The sequence below is a fragment of the Aspergillus luchuensis genome, chromosome 3 (assembly GCF_016861625.1).
Source record: "Aspergillus luchuensis IFO 4308 DNA, chromosome 3, nearly complete sequence".
NCBI lineage: Eukaryota > Fungi > Ascomycota > Eurotiomycetes > Eurotiales > Aspergillaceae > Aspergillus > Aspergillus luchuensis.
This window is the reverse complement of record NC_054851.1, coordinates 2,908,133-2,926,447: the sequence shown is the minus strand read 5'-3', so window position 1 is coordinate 2,926,447 and position 18,315 is coordinate 2,908,133. Positions and strand designations below refer to the sequence as shown.

The following is an 18,315-nucleotide window of genomic DNA, read 5'->3' as shown; positions in this document are numbered from 1 at the left end:
TTACCCCTATTCATGTGAACCTCATATCCTGATGCACGGTAAACGAATGTATGTTACATGGCAATTGTGCCTTAAGACCGCCAATCAAGGTTCCTGATCTTCGACGTATACAATTGATGATTTCTCCTTTGTAGAGGATGATTGATTACCCTAAATCAACGGCAGAATAACTCAAAACGAAACAAGAGATCGTTGCCTTGCCGAAGGTCCACTAAACAATTTTACCCTCAGCCCAGTCTCTTTTCTTTGCTCCAAGTTCCACTGCAGCATTACCCCAGTCCTCTCCGTGATTGTGCATTCCCTTTGTGCCCAAGCCGGCTCTTTCCAAGCCTTGCTCTTCAGTCAAGACAGTAAGCACGCCAAAGATAACCGGCAGTCCCGTATCAAGCTGCACGCGCATCAATCCATGAGTGACGGCATCCGCGATATATTCAAAATGCATAGTCTCTCCTTTAATCAGTACTCCAACGGCAATGATGGCATCGAAAGGTCTAGGTGCATCGGGCGATGGCGACTGCGGAGACGCCTTAGTGAGGTCCGCCGTAGAGGAAGACAGCAAATCGGTGGCACTGATGCCTTGCGCCGAGGCTGAGCCTTTGGCAGCTTCAATCTGCGAAGCCGCATATAACCTGACAGCGTAAATCGTCAGCACCAGTCTCCGAACTCTCTAATAAAATGCCCGAGAAAGAAAAGACTCGATGACAATGGCCTTACTTCTGCACGGCAAAGGGCAACTCATAACTGCCTGGAACAGTGTGGACCGTTATGTTATTCTCAGCAACTCCAGCTGCAAGGAGGCTCCGCTTGGCCCCATCCACGAGAGGACCAATTATGCCCATATTCCACCTCGCATGGACAATGGCGATTCGTAGCCCAGTTCCTAAGGAAAACAAAATTTAGCAAACGGATCATTAGTCGTACGATCAACCTGAAAGACGTCATTACCATCATAGGTCTGCGCGGCGCCCGGGCCTTTCAGAGACAGAGAAGTCATCGCGTTCGAATTCTTGTATGGGGTTATCAAATATAGGGTCTCGATGGACTATTGTCGTCGAATTGAAGGAAGGTGCTGTTCGAGGAAACTGATGAGACAGACAAACAATGTGCAACATATATGTGCGAGTTCCCACGCAAAGTGGGGGATCGGAAGTGTACCCCGCTGGGTCAAGGGGTAATGATCCCTTGAGCTAGATATCTCGTTAGCAATATTTACTGATGTAATAAAACATCCCTCAGATCCCCCACTCTCAACCCACGGAATTCCAGGTTACTTTACTGCCTTCGGCTTGACATGTACAAGTCTAGTTCACTACTAGACACACTACTGGCTGCTACAGTTTGCCATGCGACGAGCTGGCCGGACACACCTCAAACCGACGGATACAACGGAAGCAGAAACCAAACGGAAACGGCAACTAAGAGAGATATGGGCAAAAACTACCAATACTGCAAAGTTTACATGTTACCATCATTAATTTAAAAACCCTATGCATTAATTGAAAGTTCCCACTCTCGTGTCCACAATCTATCGTTTTTCTCCATCGCCCTCTATTCAACAGTAACCGACTTAGCGAGGTTACGGGGGAAATCGACGTTGAGACCCTCTCCCACTGCAAGCCAGTACGAGATAAGCTGCAATGGGATAACGTTCAAAAGTCCTTGAAGGCAATCGACCGTCTTCGGGACCTCAATCTTTTCTGTTTGAGCGGCAGAGAATTCTGGGTCATCATAGTTGCAGATCACGATAGGACGGCCTCCTCGTGCAATGACTGTTGGATGGTTAGAGAATGAAGCTTGCGAATGTGAGCGGAGGATTGACTAACCTTGCTGGTAAGCATTCAGTGACTTCGAGAAAATATTATCCCTCGTAAGGATCATGATGATGGGCAGGTTCTCATCCACAAGGGCAAGAACGCCGTGTTTCAGTTCGCCGGACATAACAGCCTCACAGTGGAGGTAGGAGATCTCCTTGATCTTAAGGGCACCTATAAAATCATGTTAATGAGGAGTGATGACAAGAAAGATCGACCTGCTAACCTTCAAGGGCCGTGGGGAACTGGCCACCTCTGCCCAGCAGCAGCAAGCTCTTCTGATCCTTGAAGAACTTTGCGCACATCTGCTTGATGGGCTCATTAAGCTTCAGGATCTCTCTGAATTGCTCTGATACCTTGGCCAAACCCTCCATGATTTCCTCGCGTCTCTTCTGCTTGGAAGCCCTATCCTCGCTAAGCGAGAGTGCAAACATAACCATGGCCACGAACTGCGATGTGTATGCCTTCGTAGAAGCGACACCGATCTCTGGCCCAGCATTGATGTGCACACCGCAGTGAGTCAGGAGGGAGATGGAGGAGCCGACCACGTTAACAATACCAACAGTCAAGGCACCGCGCTCGAGACAATAGCGCAAGGCCATCAGGGAATCGGCTGTCTCTCCCGACTGGGAAACGAAAACACATGTGTCGTCACGGAAGACAGGTGCCTGTCTGTCCAGGAAGTCCGAGGCAAGTTCAACCGAGATAGGTATCTCAGTAAGCTCCTCGAAAACACCACGCACGGCCATGCATGAGTGGTAGCTGGTTCCACAAGCCACAAAGATAATTCTTCTGCACCGACGGATGGTAGAAATATACTGCCGGAGACCGCCCAGTGTGACTTGCTTGTTTGCGACATCCAGTCGACCGCGCATAGTGTTGACCACGGATTCGGGCTGCTCAAAGATCTCCTTCTGCATAAAGTGATCAAAGTTACCCTTCATGATTTCCTGGAGCTCAAGTTCAATGGTCTGAATGGCGCGGACATTAGACGTGCCATCATCCTTGGTCAAACGGTGGATGTTCAGCTGTCCCTCATGGATATGAGCAATGTCATCGTCTTCAAGGTAAAGGACCTTCTTGGTGTGCTCAACGATCGCCGATGGGTCTGATGACAAGAAGAATTCGGCTGGCTGAGGAACGCCGTCATCGGAAAGGAAAGCGCGGGACTGAGACCGGTGCAGGAGTGACTTGTCAGGAGGTGCAAGCAGTCCAGTAGCAGACTTCTTGATGGCAACGTTTTGAGAAGCCTGCTCTGCTGGAAGGGGGCCATCCTCGGAGTATTCCACATCAACGAAGTCCACCTTCATCTTCCTCGAAGTTCGCACACCGATAACAAGCGGGGAACCTTTACGGGCCGCAATAACTTCATGAGGATAGTGCACAGACTTGATGAGGAGACCGAAAGCGCCTTCGAGTTCTTTGACAACAGCCTTGGCCAATACCGTGAAGTCAATGTCTGGCTGCTGATCATAAAGATACTTCGTAAGCTTGGCAATGCATTCAGTGTCTGTCTCGGTCTCGAAGCGGAATCCCTTGCTCTCCAGCAAGGCCTTCAATTCTTTGTAATTGGTAATGATACCATTGTGAACAACAGCAAACTCCCAGTTGGCGTCAGATCTGGGTTATGGCCATATGTTAGTCTCATGTTTCCTTAGCCTAAGCCAATCGGCGGGCATAATTTCAGTAAACCAACCTGTGAGGGTGACAGTTCCGGCGAGACGGAGTACCATGAGTGGCCCAGCGAGTGTGAGCAATACCAGCATGGGACTCAAAGGTCTTGGTGAAATCGGGCTTGGACTCTTCAATGAGTTCCTTCAACTTAGCGACCTTGCCAACTTCCTTGAAGGCACAGACTTCCTTCTTCTTGTCGCCATCGACTGCGAGACCGGCTGAATCATAACCGCGGTATTCAAGTCTCGAAAGACCTACGCAATGTCAGGATACAAGATATATTGGGAGAAGTTCGGGGAGCGATTTGAGACATGACGGAGGCTCGCACGACGGAGAGGGGACCAACCGTTAAGTATAGTATCAAGAATGAACCTGCGGTCTCTTTCGACAAGGTAGTTGATGTAGCCGAAAATGCCACTTGAGAGTTTGTATTAGACATCAGGATATACGAGAATTGAGCTCTGGAGCCAGACATACCACATGTTTGGTTATTTTTATCGTGATTACTCGGAGACGTAAGGGAGAGTAGGGGGTCGTTTGCCGCTCCAAGAAGACGACACTATGTCTAGATATCGAGAAGTTCACCTAAGGAGGTCCATGTTAATCAAGACACCAACAACGAACATTGCGTTCGGAAATGAATTCGACTTACTGCTTATGAGAAGGGGTGATGAACAGGGGTGTAAGTATGAAGGTGGGTTGAGAGAAGGAGGAATCAGGAGGAAAAGACACGGAGAGGTTGAGGAGGTGGTTCACTGGGATCAACAAACAATTGGGAGGGTAGAAAGGAGGGGGAGCTGTTATGTTTTATGTGGTGAGATCGACCCACCTTGGCACACACAGACCAGGGAAGCTGCTATAGGCACTCTCAGCCATTCATCAAATGAGGTAGCAGCCAATAAGCCCACCCTGCGCCTCACACAATCGACTGGTATGTTTCACCCGTGACCTGAGTCAGACCAGGACCATCCGCATCCAAGGTAGCGATAGAGTATTATTGTACTAGCTTGTACGAATTGCTCAGTAGATACCGAAGTAAGATACTCACCCCCACCTGCATGGTCAGAATAACGCTCCACTTTTAACTATTATTAGTCAAGTTAGGCAAATTCTTTCCCTGACGCCATGGATCTGGTTCGAATGCTGAGACGGAGTATATGATCTAGGGAACTTCTAAACATAGGTTTCTAATAATAAATTCAGCGCTAGGTAATAAATATACTATCACTTCGCCCTCCCTCGCGATGGTCGTGATGATCTGCTTGAGAGATAGGTATGTACTCCTACAATTGGAAAAATGCAACACATCAAGTTGTAAGCAGCAGGTGAAATCAGGTGCAGCACTCATGTCGGTAGTACGTTAGTTATGTATGTTATGTATGTACATGTCCTGGGACAAAGAACCTGGCAGGTAGAGAGACCCTAGATCGTGAGGGAGCCCCTCTTTGTTCTTGAGTCGTATCCCACAGTAGATTTTGCTTCTGGTGTAAACTTGCCCATGGAAACCGAGATAATTGAGTGGGAAAAGGGGGAGGGGTAATTGTCGCGATGTGTTTTAATAGGGGCCACCGTGCGTATCCCCTGGGTACTTCATCTGACCCATGGGGAACTGAACCAAAAACTCGAGGCTCCCCTTTCCTAAGCCGATTACTAAATAGTAGCGGTTCACCAAACAAGATCCTTCCGGAGCCGCCAAGCTCTCTTGTCTACGTAGGTTGGGCATTTCAATATCTTTCTAGTATGGCATGGATGGTATGTAAAGTAAAGCATGGGGTTTATTCATTATATATGTGACAGGCCATTCATTCAACGGGACCTGGAATACGAGTCTCCCGTACCGGAATTGATTTTTGGCTGATACTAAAAACACTTTCGCAGATGCAGAATACCTACTTACCGAGCATGCGGGCACACCGCCGACTGGGTGGCAAAGACAAAGAAGTGGCCTACATGCAATACTCCATATATCTTTCATGATTCGTATCCGGATTCCAGGAAGTAAGGAGTAGATACACGGGCTACGTTACTGTATAAGTAGTCAAAGCTTAATGTTTATTATGCTTCTTTCTGTTGTTGCACGGTATAAGACTCTGCATACCCGACAACATTCATAGGTTTCTCAGCGTATCTGTGGTTTTACATATGGAGTACCGCACACATCGTCGCCAATAGTCAGCTTTGCTGTGCGATGGATCCCGATACGGAGTAGAAGCCCCACAGCTCAAGGCTGTAGGTTTTTTTAGCTCTCATCGGCCTCGGAGGCTGATGTTTTAACTTCTTACTGGTAATTTGCATGTGTACGGTTTGTTTTCCCTCTCCGTGGTTCTCGCCTTACTTGAATCGGGGCATAGATATCTGCCCCATCCAAAAGCAAGTATGTACGATGCGTAGCTTGGGAATTTTATTGCATAATCATATTCATACATGACGTAGGGTCGCCCTTGTTATAAGCATGGAAATGGATGATACTCAACACAGGCAGACAATAATTTGCTCCTATGTTAGTGTTTAATTTTTGCCCGTGAACGACTGTAGGTGTCTTGTCACTGCCGAAAAGAAGGTAACAGGCTTATATATCTTCTACCACACCATATCGGTTTGACCACTTATCCTACCTCAGGTCAGGAGGCTATTGAAAGTCGATGAAGTAACACTCTGCGTGATACTTTAAAGCCCAAGCCCACTATCCCGCAGGGATGACAGTCCAACTTTGCCGTCTCATCAGTATATTCAAGCTGTTACATATCGGAAGGGTTTCGGTTTTACAAGAACATTGGACGTGAAGCTCAGGTCCGAGTCCTCTCAACTACTACCACCGCTCCTTATTCAATCTTCACCACATAGGTATAAGTTAACTTAATGCATATAGCATTAGTCATACAAACTGGATGTTTTCCATACTACCCGGTCTCTCCAGAGGATGCTAAATAAGTACAAGTATATTGGAATGACGCCCACGATTGCATCGCAGCAAAAGAGTACCATGACTGCGAACAGTCATGTTAATCAATCTTAAACGCCAGGACTTTCTTCTTCCTGGAGTGCCATGCAGAGCCCTGGCATCGAGATGCACTGCTGACTATGCATGAATTTGTTTGCTTCGTTAGGTCAAAATCTGCATCCTTCCCGCCCGTTGGGTTGTCGTTGTCGATGTCGTTCGCAAAATGAAGTCAGGTTACCACAGCACGTAACACTCATCATACGCTAGATGATCAAAGGATAATATCGGCTCAGGACTAGCGTAGGAGTTGACATTTCCACATAACGTTTGACGAAGTCCTGGCTTGGAAACCTCCAGGGTAGTAGAAAGGAGTAGTTAATGGTCCTTAGGTGACAAAGTATGGTGGATGGATTTTCTACCTATCGCTCCGTCCTCCGCACCCCTACTGTACGTTGTTTTAAGAGCAGAAACGGCAAGAAAAGATAAGTCTACGTCGAGCCGCGGGAGATGCCTATAACTTCGCAGACGTTATGGCAATGTGCAGTACTTCTCTGCCCCTTCGTTTTGCGCCTTTCCAGTTCGTGCATTACGTCTTCTTCCCTAGCCGACAGCCCGTGTTTGTTGAGCCATCCATCGTAATCGCACATGGATTGTTACGCTCCCCGCCACCTTGCAAGCCGATTCCTGCCCATGAAGCGCTCTCTCCGCGCGCTTTTCCAGTCGCGTTGGTAGGGGCTCACCAGAACGGGGAAAATCAGATTGTTTAGTCCCTTAATCAGTACACCCTCTCTCTGCTTTCTTTCCCTACCTTCGTCCTTCGATTTTACCCTCTTTAATTTTACTTTTTCTACCCCAGGAGTTGTAAACCCACCCCTTCTGTTACCCTCCTTTCCTTTAACTCCGCCCGAGCCTGCTTCTGTCAATTCTACCCGCTCTCTCCAGACTTTATTGATTTACTTTTCTCGCGTTACCGCCTTGTGCCCAGGATATTTCCTGCCAATAAATCCGTGCACCGAGTATTATACAACTACCAAGGATGCTACCTGTTGGTTGGAGCTATCGTGGTCTTGGCTTGTAGCCACCTCTCAACATGTCGCGCTCCTCAGCAGGATTTGCAGACTTCTTCCCAACCGCACCGTCCGTCCTCCAGCAAAAGCGCAAGACCATCCGGGAGCGGCCTCGCTCCGAGGCCCATCCGGAACACGACCATAGCGATGAAGGGCGTGCGCTTCCTGAAGAGCCCAAGGCAATCCTTGAGTTGACACCGGGTCTTTACGCGGAGGAACAGAATTTGCCGACTGTCAATGGTGATGGACTTGCAAGCTCTGACAGTGTGAGCGTTTCGGCTGCCCGCCCATCGACACATACGCATAGCACGGCATATGGGAATGAAGCGCGTCTCGATACGCTTACGCCACTCACTAATGCGGAGTCGTCGCCCGCTCAGAGGCTCAGTCCATCTCACATAAGGATAGCCAACGGGATCGAAGATAGTTCAGGTACCATGAAGACCGACGACATAAAGCCCGCTATGACGCCCCTGCAAACCCCACCAACACCCCGATCGCAGAGTCGCACTTCTGGAAACGTGAGGGGCTGGAAGTTAGTCTATGACCCAGATTCAGAGAAGCGGATATCATCGAAGGAGAAGCGAAGGAAAGCGCGATATGTGGATATAGTGCCTAATGGGCAAGATGATCGACCAGCAGACCCTCGTTTAAAGATATCCAATTATTCGCGAGGTGGTGGCTGCAAGCAGAAGACCAAGTTTCGGCCAGCTCCTTACTCATTGAAACACTGGTCATACGACGCTTCGACAACTATTGGCCCTGGACCTCCGGTACAGATAGTGGTCACCGGGTTCGATCCATTGACCCCAATCGCCCCAATAAATGCTTTGTTCTCGAGTTTCGGGGAGATTGCTGAAATCAACAACCGCACCGATCCAATAACCGGTAGATTTTTGGGGATATGTTCAGTCAAATATAAAGATAGCGCATCTTTCAGAGGAGGCGGGCCCGTTCTCGCGGCGAACGCAGCCAGGCGAGCCTATTATGAGTGCAAAAAAGAGCAACGGATTGGAACGCGCAGAATCAGAGTCGAGCTAGACCGGGATGGTATCGTCTCGGCAAAGATAGTAACAAGGGCAGTCGACTCTCAGAGGATGGGGGACAGGAACAACCTTCTGAGTGCAGAGGAACCTAAAACAGGCGTCTCGGCAAAGAATAATGAGCCTCCACCGACGGCTCCCAAGGGCCCTTCTGGAAGATCCCAAATGCGCCCTACGGCCCCAGTTCCGGAAGGCCCGAGGGCAAGCTTTTTGAAGCCTGTTGTACCATCACTGGTGGAAGAAATACCTATACTGAGTCAGATCAAGCGTGACCCATATATATTCATCGCACACTGTTACGTACCGGTCCTCAGTACCACCGTTCCGCATCTGAAGAAAAGGCTCAAACTATTCGATTGGAAAGACATACGTTGCGACAAGACAGGGTACTACATTGTGTTTGAGAATTCAAGGCGCGGCGAAGAAGAAACCGAAAGATGCTACAAGATGTGCCATATGAAACCTCTGTTCACATACATTATGAACATGGAGAGTCAGCCCTATGGGAATCCTAATTACGAACGAAGTCCAAGTCCCCAGAGACTGCAGGCCGAACAGCGAGAGCGAGCCGAAAAGGACAGGGTGAAAAGGGAAGCAGAGTTGGACATCGAAGAAGAGAAAAGACAACGTGCCCTGGATCTGGACCCTTGCAGAGAGGTGGTGGCGATAATAATACGGGACCTACGAGACAAATTACTTGAAGATGTGAAATCTCGAATTGCAGCACCGGCCTTGTATGACTACCTGGATCCAGTTCGACATGCTACAAAGAGGGAGAGGCTGGGAATTCCTGAACCGGAGGGGGCTAAAAGGCCTATGTTCCGCATCGACCTCGACAGTTCAGCTGGCACACCTGACTCACGCTCTGACTTGTCAACCAGTAGGAATCCTTTGGGTTCGTCTGGTCTGAATATACTTGCTCTTCCACGGATCAGAAAGGCACATCGACTAGATCGCACGAACGCTGCGTTCTTGGATGAAAGAAGAAAACAGCCCTTACGAAAGAAGGAAGTAAGACCACTTTACCATCGTCTCCAGCAACTACACGATGTGGACGATTCAGACGATGAGCAAAGGACACCCTTCACCAGAGACACTGAAGATTTAGACAGTCGTGCCCCGAGCCGGATGAGTTCTGAGACCTCGGATTCAGAGGAAGACTCGGATCGGATCGGTTCTGAAACGTTGGAAGTTCCTGTTGCCGAAAGGCAGACCGATAGTGATAGGTCTCACGATATAGACATCACGAGAGATGATGAATCTGGAGTTTCGCCAAGCGAGGCTCCCGAGCAGGTTCCTGACCGACTCCAATCTTCATCACGCAAAAGAAAGGTGGATGATGACCGAGCAAAGGCACGGAAGAAACAGAAAGGAGGCGACGAATGCTTCGATATGGATGATGCGGCAGGATCTGGGGAGGACCAAGACATGGCATGCTCCCCATCTCGGTCAGATACCATCCAGGATGTCAGCGCAGCGGCAGGTGAACCATCTGTAACTGGCACGGATCCCTTGGTCTCCCATGGTCAATTGGCAGGGCATGGTCAGAAAGATGATGCAGTGGCACTCATGGACTCATGGGGTGCTGATGTTGAGTACAAAGGTCTCGGCAAAGACCATCGCCATCTTGTATCCCAAGTTGGTAGTTTTGAGCATGGCAAGCAGACTGAAGAGCCTAGAACGGAGATTGAATGGCGAGTATCGAATGATGAGCCTCGCTCAACGGTCGATGACGACGAATCGATTGTGCTGGATCTCGACGGTTGGCAGAATTTAGTCAAGGATGAAGAGGATCTTTGCTTTCTTCGTGATGTCTTACGAGAATTCTCGAGATCTAATGTTGGCAACCTTTCAGCTTGGGCTTGGAGACAAAAGGAGATTAAGGCACTTAATCGCCCTGAAGAGTCTGGTCCGGTACGCGAGGAGACCGTCATTCCCGGCTACTACGTTTCAAACACGACTGGGGCAGCAAGAACTGAAGGAAGAAAACGGATCTTGGAGTCGGAGAAATCGAAATATCTGCCGCACAGGATCAAAGTTCAAAAGGCCCGTGAAGAGCGAGAAGCTAGGGCGAAGAGCGATCCACATGCTGTTGCTGCAGAAGCCGCAAGGATTGCTGCAGCAAAAACGATTTCGAAGTCCACTTCCCGTTCAACAAGGGTTAACAATCGCCGCCTCATTGCTGATATCAACGCTCAAAAGCAGGCTCTTCCAACTCAGAGCGGCGATGGAGATGTTCTCCGGTTCAACCAGTTGAAGAAACGGAAGAAGCCAGTTCGTTTTGCTCGATCCGCCATCCATAATTGGGGCCTCTATGCAGAAGAGAACATATCTGCGAACGATATGATCATTGAATATGTGGGTGAGAAGGTCCGGCAGCAGGTTGCTGACATGAGAGAACGGCGTTACCTGAAAAGCGGAATCGGTAGTAGTTACCTTTTTCGTATCGATGAAAACACAGTTATAGATGCGACAAAGAGGGGTGGTATTGCCAGGTTTATCAACCACAGCTGTACGCCGAATTGCACGGCCAAAATAATAAAGGTCGATGGCAGCAAGCGAATCGTCATCTATGCCTTACGAGACATCGAGAGGGGTAAGTGGGCATGGCATGTATTGGTCAAATTGAAAAGATACTAACATACTCCATAAACAGACGAAGAGCTGACATATGACTACAAATTTGAGAGAGAGTGGGATAGCGATGACAGAATCCCGTGCCTCTGTGGTTCGACCGGGTGTAAAGGTTTTCTCAACTAAGGCTTCCACTGAGGTCCCGGAATCCATGTCAAAAAGAACTTCCTCCCCACTACTCTTTGTCTCTCACTCTCTCCCTCCCCCACACAAACACTCTCGCTCTCTCCCTCCCTCTCTTACTCTCTTACTCTCTCTCCTCCTCTCCCGTTCCATACCCAGCCACTCAAATCTCGATACCTTCCTCAATCTTGGTCTGCAATTCCATCTATAGATAGATGCATTAGTCTGATGGCGTTCATTTGGAATTGGTCGAGAGAAGGACCAGCATCCGGCTGGTAGGATTGTATTTTATAACAACGAAGTGCGTATCTCATGATATGAGTTGACCGGCTGCAAGGCATTCGTGGGACTCCATGTCCCAAATTCACTTGCGATCCTTTATTTACGTAGAGTTGACAGCCGGTTGGCAGTATTGGTAGATGCAAAGCCGACTGACGGAAGGTCACAAATATTTTTGTCAAAAAGAGACCAACAGATTCCTGGACAGGCATCTCGGGTTCCAGTGACTGGACTCACTTGAACTCACACCTTCGTATATTTAGACTGCGCGGGGTCAGCAAAGTCAAGGACAAGTTTAACGGAAAGGAATATCAGACCTAAATGACTGGGGAGAAGAAAGTTAGCGATTCCTTCCTTGATCATATATTCGTGGCCGCAATTTCCGCAACACAATCTTCCTTCAACAACCTGTGTTTCTAACAAGAGCCTGTGGAGTTCCTTTAGAAGCTGCTCATCTTTAAGCGCATCACCTTCCGGCTTAGTGTCTGGGATTTTGGGAAAACCGAGCTATTTCCGGGTGAGTTCAAATAGTCTATAAAGCAGCATATGGTATGATTTGCATTGGACCAGGAATGTACACGCACCTCATTTGCCATGACTCGCAGCGCTTCCCAATCAATCCGAGGAATAATATTGAGTATGAACTCTGGCTGGAACTCCAGTTCCTGCAATTCTAATTCAGCATCTCGAAAATGCAGCGGATATGATGCTGCTGCTGTTTTGCACCCCTTCACAGCACAGGTCAGGAAGTTGACAGTGATGAGCTTCATTTCGAGTAGAGGTATTAACCCAGAATGAAGAAAGTGGGCGACGGTTCTACATTTTCCTTCAGAGTTCGCTTTGGATATATTGGGTGGGAAATTTTTAGTGTCTTACGTTATCGGTAATTTTCATACTTTGGCTGCCGTTTCTCAAGCCTCAGCGAAATTTAGATTAACATGCTACGAATCAGGGGGTAGTTACTAGACAAGCACATGCCTTTGAAGAAATCAAAGATTTGAAGATGAAATAAACCAGACTTGAGAACAACGTCAGCTGTCTTCAACGGCGCAGAGAATCACTCATATGGTATGATGCCGTGAAATCATGTTTCATATGGGGTAATGAAACCCTCCTACCCCGCTCATTCCTGGGATGATATCAGGTAAGATAGAACTCAATTTAGGTATCAAACTGTAGAGATTTTGAGAAATCTAGGACCACTGCAAATTCCGATATGACTGATGTAATTTAGGCTAGTACAAGTTGTTTATTATATATTGAACAGCTTTTTAGACATATTCGTGATATTTTGCCTACATCTCTGTAACTCGTTCACTTGATTATAACCTCCACAAGATCGCTGTCCATTAGCTCGTAGTCTGCAAGATAAGCATTATCATCTAAGCGGTCACCGTCAAATACAAGTTGTATATCACGGGTTGCGGGTATCTGCCTAGCAACACGGAAGGTCGCAACTAGCTCTGATACCTGCATCTCCAGGTTCAGCTCTACCTTCAAATCACCAAACCCGGGACACTTTAATAGTATCCTGTCTGGGGACGAAGTTGCTCCATTCCAGCTCGTATACTCCGGACTGGACTTGGCGTCAGTCACAGTCTGTGAGTGTGAAAGATCAGCGTTGAGAAGGTCTTCTGTAGAAGCTTCCATATGAACTTGTATATCCTCCACATCTAAGTAGAACGTGTCATGTCCGTTGAAATTACCGCTTTTTGCATGGATTCCCAGGCTTCGGCATGTAGTAACATCAAACAGTCTCTTACCCTTCCAGGTCAGGAAGACCGATTCTTGCATTTCTTTGGTGAATTTCTGGCGATTACACCATGCTAGACGGACATCCTTTAGAGGTTGGTTCATTTTTCGGCGGACAATCAATGGTTTGGTATTTGGGATTTTTGAGGTAATGAGGATCTGAACTATTGCTTGATTATGGGCAAGACTGTGATTATGGGGTCTGACAGTCTCATCAACTTCTCGAGCATTTTGGAAACGTGACTGCTGCACGGAAGCAATCTTGTTCTCTTTGACTGCTTTTGTAACTTCTGGATGTGCACGGATTGCCCCAACCTGAGTAAGCTCCACATCAGGTAGTGACTCACAACATTGGTCGTCAGTCTCTGTTGTAATTCCAACTGTGATACCACGGGTTGAGACTCCTGTGGATGGACCACAACTATCGCCATTGTTATTGGTCTCTTGTAAGTGCTCATAAGAAGCATTATAATCCAATGGTTGTTCCGCATTGTGCAGTGCTTCATTGCGAGTGAGGGCACCTAATGAACTTTCTGCGGAGGGCTGTCTGCAGGAGAGACGTCGACGTTTAGAGTTTGTGTGCTCTGATTGTTGCTCTGATTCCTGCTTTGGTTCCTGCTCTGGTTCCTCCTTTTGTTCCTCCTTTGGTTCCTGCACTACAGACAGTCGGCTAGCACGAGCTTTCCGGTTGGCAGTGATAATGTCATTATAGACTTGACCAGCATGACGGTAGAAATTCGGGTCTGTTCCCTCATCTCCCCTGCTTGCCCATGAAGGCTTTTTGAAAAACGAACGCATTTGAGTCGGACGTGGTGAAAGGTATTGATGAATGCAAATTCGGATATCGCAATGGAAATAAAATGAATCCGAATAGTTGACCAGATGCAGTCATACAGAATACTTGATACAACAGTACTCAATGTTACAGTGTTACAGCTTACGGAGAGGCACGTGTTTCATGACCCCAGCCTTCGTCTAACCCCTTTCGGGCTAAGACTGATGATAACCCCCAATCACTACTAAATCAGTGAAATTGCCGATTACGATCACCTAGCGCCTGTTGAGCATTTCCAGCCCTTATTCAAAGCTTAGAGATAGGAAGAGAGAAAGGACAGCAAAATGGAGAACGGTGCCTCATCTGATGGCAAGGATCCCTCAGCTTTTCTGGGTGAAATCATTGGCGCCCCAGTTACTGTTAAATTGAACTCAGGCGTTGTCTATAAAGGTGAACAATCATCTTCTGCTTTGTTCTACCTACCGTCTCTGCCAAAATCGAGTCATTCTCCCCTGGTACAGGAGAAGAGTACGGCTCTTATGGGGGACAGGAGATATATACAAACGAAGAATAGGAATATTAAACGCTAACGAACTCTTCAGGGGAACTTCAATCGGTAGATGGCTATATGAATATCGCTCTGGAGAAATCTGAGGAGTTTGTTAATGGAAATCTGTCCCGCAGTTACGGGGATGCCTTCATTCGCGGAAATAACGGTTTGTTATGTCACACCTAAGGAGATGAACACGTCTAACTATTTCTCTTTGACTCTCATAGTGCTGTATATATCCGCGCATTAATACTATGAATTTCTATTAGCGACTCTTTTCTATCAATTGGATGACCAGCGCAGATGGTCAATCCAAGTGGTTTTTGTTTGGGCCTCTGAACGAGGGTTTCCAGCAGTGGAAACAATCTCTTATTTTAAGACCCATGTCAAATAAAAGGATAGTTGTACTTTAGAATCTGCACTGCTTCCATTGCGCAAACCAGGTATCGCTCATGGAGGGGTAACCGTCTGACTAGAGGCTGCTTTATAAGGTACGGCAGTGACCTAGGCACTGTGCCCCACCTAACGGTTAAAAGTGCGATTCTGGATTCAGTGCTGTGTTACAGACCAGCAAGTTAGGCTCCGAGTTTCAAATTTTCTAATCATCCAGCCAACGTCACATTCGATATTACTTCTATCTTTTCGTACTCGGTCTTGCAGAGCTTACTTTCTGCTTGATTTTTGAAAGTGTGCCCTCGCAAGGAACGAACAGCGTCCAGAAGTCTTGAATCAATTCGCCTCTTTTGAATTGAACAGAATCATGACTTTACAGGCAATCAGATATAACGAGGGCAATCTGTCCATCATAGATCAACTGCAGCTTCCATATGTGGAACAATACATAACGATACAATCAAGTGAAGAAGCATGGCACGCAATAAAAGATATGCGTGTAAGAGGAGCACCCGCTATTGCCATTGTAGCGGCCCTCGCTCTTGCATCTGAACTTCATGGCCTTATGGCATGCAATGGCATTCCCTCAGAAGCCCCAGAGGTTCAGGCTTTCATTATGGACAAGCTAGATTATCTTGTGAGCAGCAGACCCACGGCAGTAAATCTGGCCGATGCTGCTCGGAAGCTTAGGGCCGTGGCGAGTGATCATACACAAAGGCCTGGATCGACTGGGCGCAGCGTCGCTACTGCTCTGATACAAGCAGCAGAGGAAATGCTGGTGAAGGATATTGAGGACAACAAAAACATAGGAAAGCATGGTGCCCAATGGATCATGGCCAATGCCGTGGGCAAGCCGAAGGCTACTGTTCTCACACATTGCAATACGGGGTAAGTACAACCAAGCTCAACTGCAGGTGATTCGATCCTAACCCGCCGTCAGCTCCCTTGCAACATCAGGTTACGGCACTGCGCTCGGAGTTATCCGCGCTCTTGCGTCTACAGACAATCTGAACCGTGCTTACTGCACCGAGACACGACCCTACAATCAAGGATCTCGGTTGACTGCGTTCGAATTGGTCCACGACCGTCTCCCCGCCACCCTCATAACAGACTCTATGGCCGCTGCTCTACTTGCGAAGTCTGGTACTCAGGTAGATGCCATCGTAGTAGGAGCGGATAGGGTGGCTGCGAACGGAGATACGGCGAATAAAATTGGCACTTATGGCCTCGCTGTGCTTGCAAGGTATCACGGTGTGAAGTTCCTCGTGGCCGCACCGCTTACTACAATTGATCTGGCCACCCCGTCCGGTCATGAAATCATAATCGAGGAACGTGCGGCCTCCGAAGTCACAACTGTCAGAGGACCGCGTGCCAACAAATCTACCAATGGTATTGAATTAGAAACTGTGCGCATAGCCGCCGATGGCATCGATGTCTGGAACCCGGCCTTTGATGTCACACCGTCCACACTTATTGACGGTATCATCACAGAGAAGGGCGTGGCAGAGAAGGACGCCGATGGCCAGTTTCACTTGGAGGACTTGTTTCGCAACTCCTCCTCAACATGAGCTTGTGTCGATGTCACCTCGTCTTGATTATAGCATTGCCCATTCGTCTGCTCGGTTTCTGGGTGCTTTTCAAACGCGTTCAATAACTCCTCTATTTTGTTTTCCAGGTTGTCCAAATGATTTTCCAGCGCCAGAGCTGTCATTTCGCCACTGGGACCATCCTGTTAGGTGAAAACAAGGGTTCGTTGTCTTGAGGCATACCTTGTAATATCCTTGAAAGCCTGTTACTAGTGATCAGCATCTTCGTGTTGAATATAGCAATACCAAGGCGCTCAAAACGTATGTATCCATTGAACTGCGATTACTGGTCATGCTGGGATCAACTTACTTGGGCGATGGTATCATTATGTTGGTTACTAGAAGGCATGGCTGCTGTGCGGGTATCTTGGTGGGTGATAGCTCAATAATTTGAAGGCCGACAAGAACTTGGGTGCTAGTCTAGAGTATATAATAATGTTCTGCCAGTCAATTCCGCCATGTTTGTCCTAACTCCATTCCAGCACCCTTCTAGATTAGAGAGGTTCTGCACTATTATAATAATATTATTATAATAATAAGTTGCTAAAGGGGTTTAGCGCGGGCTTAAATAGGAAGACAGTCTTTTGCCTGATTAAGTAATAGATCCACATTTAATATTCTCATTATAATATTATTATAATGAGAATAGTAACGTAATGGGTTTAGCACCATTTAGAACAGATTTAATACTATACTAGAAATCCAGTATCTAGAGACCTCTACCTAGGGACCTTATATAAAGACTTTACATAGGTACTTAATGCATTGAATTATTAATAATTTAAAGGTAATTTCTGCTCTTTATCTCTGCTACTGTTTTTATTTTTTTATTATCCAAGAACAGTAATATAAATATTATTCCAGTTATTATAAATAGCTTCATCCTGTTTCTTTCAGGCAGGTATTCTATAGTTAAGCCATGTAACTGCCTGCAGGTACCCGGAAGCAGTGGTTAACATCCACTAAACAGCTAACACACCAAGAATTGTTGAAAATGTCCTATTTCTAAAGAGTTGAATAGCTTTATTAGTAATAGAGTTGACGCTATTCCTAGTTAGGTTCTGCTGGCAGAATTTATTATTATATTATTATTATTATAATAGTGCAGAACCTCTCTATTAGGACAGCAATGGTCATATGACTTTGCATACCGCCTCTGCAGTCTTGTAAAGGCAGCTCTGTAGAGTCTGTATATATAATATACAATGACCCACGTATGGTTCCTGGATGGAGATTCTCAGATTATATTGAGTTCGGTATTGTTTCTCATAGAAAAGATCATTATGATCGGAAGTTTGTCAGGAAGAAAAGCCTGCAGGCCCTGGCAATTATGACAACCTGAAGACTACTACAATATTAAATTCTAAGATAAGTTAATAATTTTTTATATTTTTTAATTAATAAATTTATTATTACTCTAGGGACAATCTATTCAGAATTAACTAATTTATTATATATATAAATTATAGAGTTTATTATTAAGAAATAAATGTGCCATTCAATAATTTCTTAAAACATATTTATATAAAAATTATATTATATAAGCTTCCTGGTTGTCTATAAAATCCTGATTTATTTATAATTTTTTATATTTTATTTTTAGACAAATGGGAAAAACTCTTATAATAAACAATTATATATTGATATCTATTATATAATATTTATTTTAAAAATAAATTTAAATTTG

The 18,315-nt window shown here is 46.5% G+C and overlaps 7 protein-coding genes across 7 annotated transcripts; 3 read left to right on the top strand and 4 right to left on the bottom strand.

Annotated features, from left to right (window-relative positions):
• Positions 1–211: 211 nt before the first annotated feature.
• AKAW2_30968S (lumazine synthase RIB4) lies at positions 212–994 on the bottom strand (the record flags this gene model as incomplete). Its single annotated transcript, XM_041687540.1, has 3 exons — positions 212–629; positions 715–880; positions 946–994. 3 exons carry the CDS (start codon positions 992–994, stop codon positions 212–214), a joined length of 633 nt encoding a protein of 210 aa, XP_041541415.1.
• Positions 995–1,548: 554 nt separating this feature from the next.
• Positions 1,549–3,967, bottom strand: gfa1 (glutamine--fructose-6-phosphate transaminase (isomerizing) GFA1; the record flags this gene model as incomplete). Its single annotated transcript, XM_041687539.1, has 6 exons — positions 1,549–1,769; positions 1,824–1,985; positions 2,038–3,431; positions 3,508–3,739; positions 3,832–3,902; positions 3,963–3,967. The coding sequence occupies 6 exons, from the start codon at positions 3,965–3,967 to the stop codon at positions 1,549–1,551; spliced, it is 2,085 nt and encodes a 694-aa protein (XP_041541414.1).
• Positions 3,968–7,516: 3,549 nt separating this feature from the next.
• On the top strand, positions 7,517–11,296 carry set1 (histone methyltransferase SET1; the record flags this gene model as incomplete). Its single annotated transcript, XM_041687538.1, has 2 exons — positions 7,517–11,132; positions 11,193–11,296. The coding sequence occupies 2 exons, from the start codon at positions 7,517–7,519 to the stop codon at positions 11,294–11,296; spliced, it is 3,720 nt and encodes a 1,239-aa protein (XP_041541413.1).
• Positions 11,297–11,815: 519 nt separating this feature from the next.
• AKAW2_30965S (RNA methylation protein TRM112) lies at positions 11,816–12,342 on the bottom strand (the record flags this gene model as incomplete). The annotated part of the gene is made up of 2 exons (XM_041687537.1): positions 11,816–12,079; positions 12,157–12,342. The coding sequence occupies 2 exons, from the start codon at positions 12,340–12,342 to the stop codon at positions 11,816–11,818; spliced, it is 450 nt and encodes a 149-aa protein (XP_041541412.1).
• Positions 12,343–12,886: 544 nt separating this feature from the next.
• Positions 12,887–14,122, bottom strand: AKAW2_30964S (small ubiquitin-related modifier domain-containing protein; the record flags this gene model as incomplete). The annotated part of the gene is made up of 1 exon (XM_041687536.1): positions 12,887–14,122. The coding sequence occupies one exon, from the start codon at positions 14,120–14,122 to the stop codon at positions 12,887–12,889; it is 1,236 nt and encodes a 411-aa protein (XP_041541411.1).
• Positions 14,123–14,443: 321 nt separating this feature from the next.
• Positions 14,444–14,899, top strand: LSM6 (U4/U6-U5 snRNP complex subunit LSM6; the record flags this gene model as incomplete). The annotated part of the gene is made up of 3 exons (XM_041687535.1): positions 14,444–14,549; positions 14,702–14,815; positions 14,877–14,899. The coding sequence occupies 3 exons, from the start codon at positions 14,444–14,446 to the stop codon at positions 14,897–14,899; spliced, it is 243 nt and encodes an 80-aa protein (XP_041541410.1).
• A 510-nt stretch (positions 14,900–15,409) lies between these two features.
• On the top strand, positions 15,410–16,610 carry MRI1 (S-methyl-5-thioribose-1-phosphate isomerase; the record flags this gene model as incomplete). The annotated part of the gene is made up of 2 exons (XM_041687533.1): positions 15,410–15,930; positions 15,983–16,610. 2 exons carry the CDS (start codon positions 15,410–15,412, stop codon positions 16,608–16,610), a joined length of 1,149 nt encoding a protein of 382 aa, XP_041541409.1.
• Between the last annotated feature and the right edge of the window lie 1,705 nt (positions 16,611–18,315).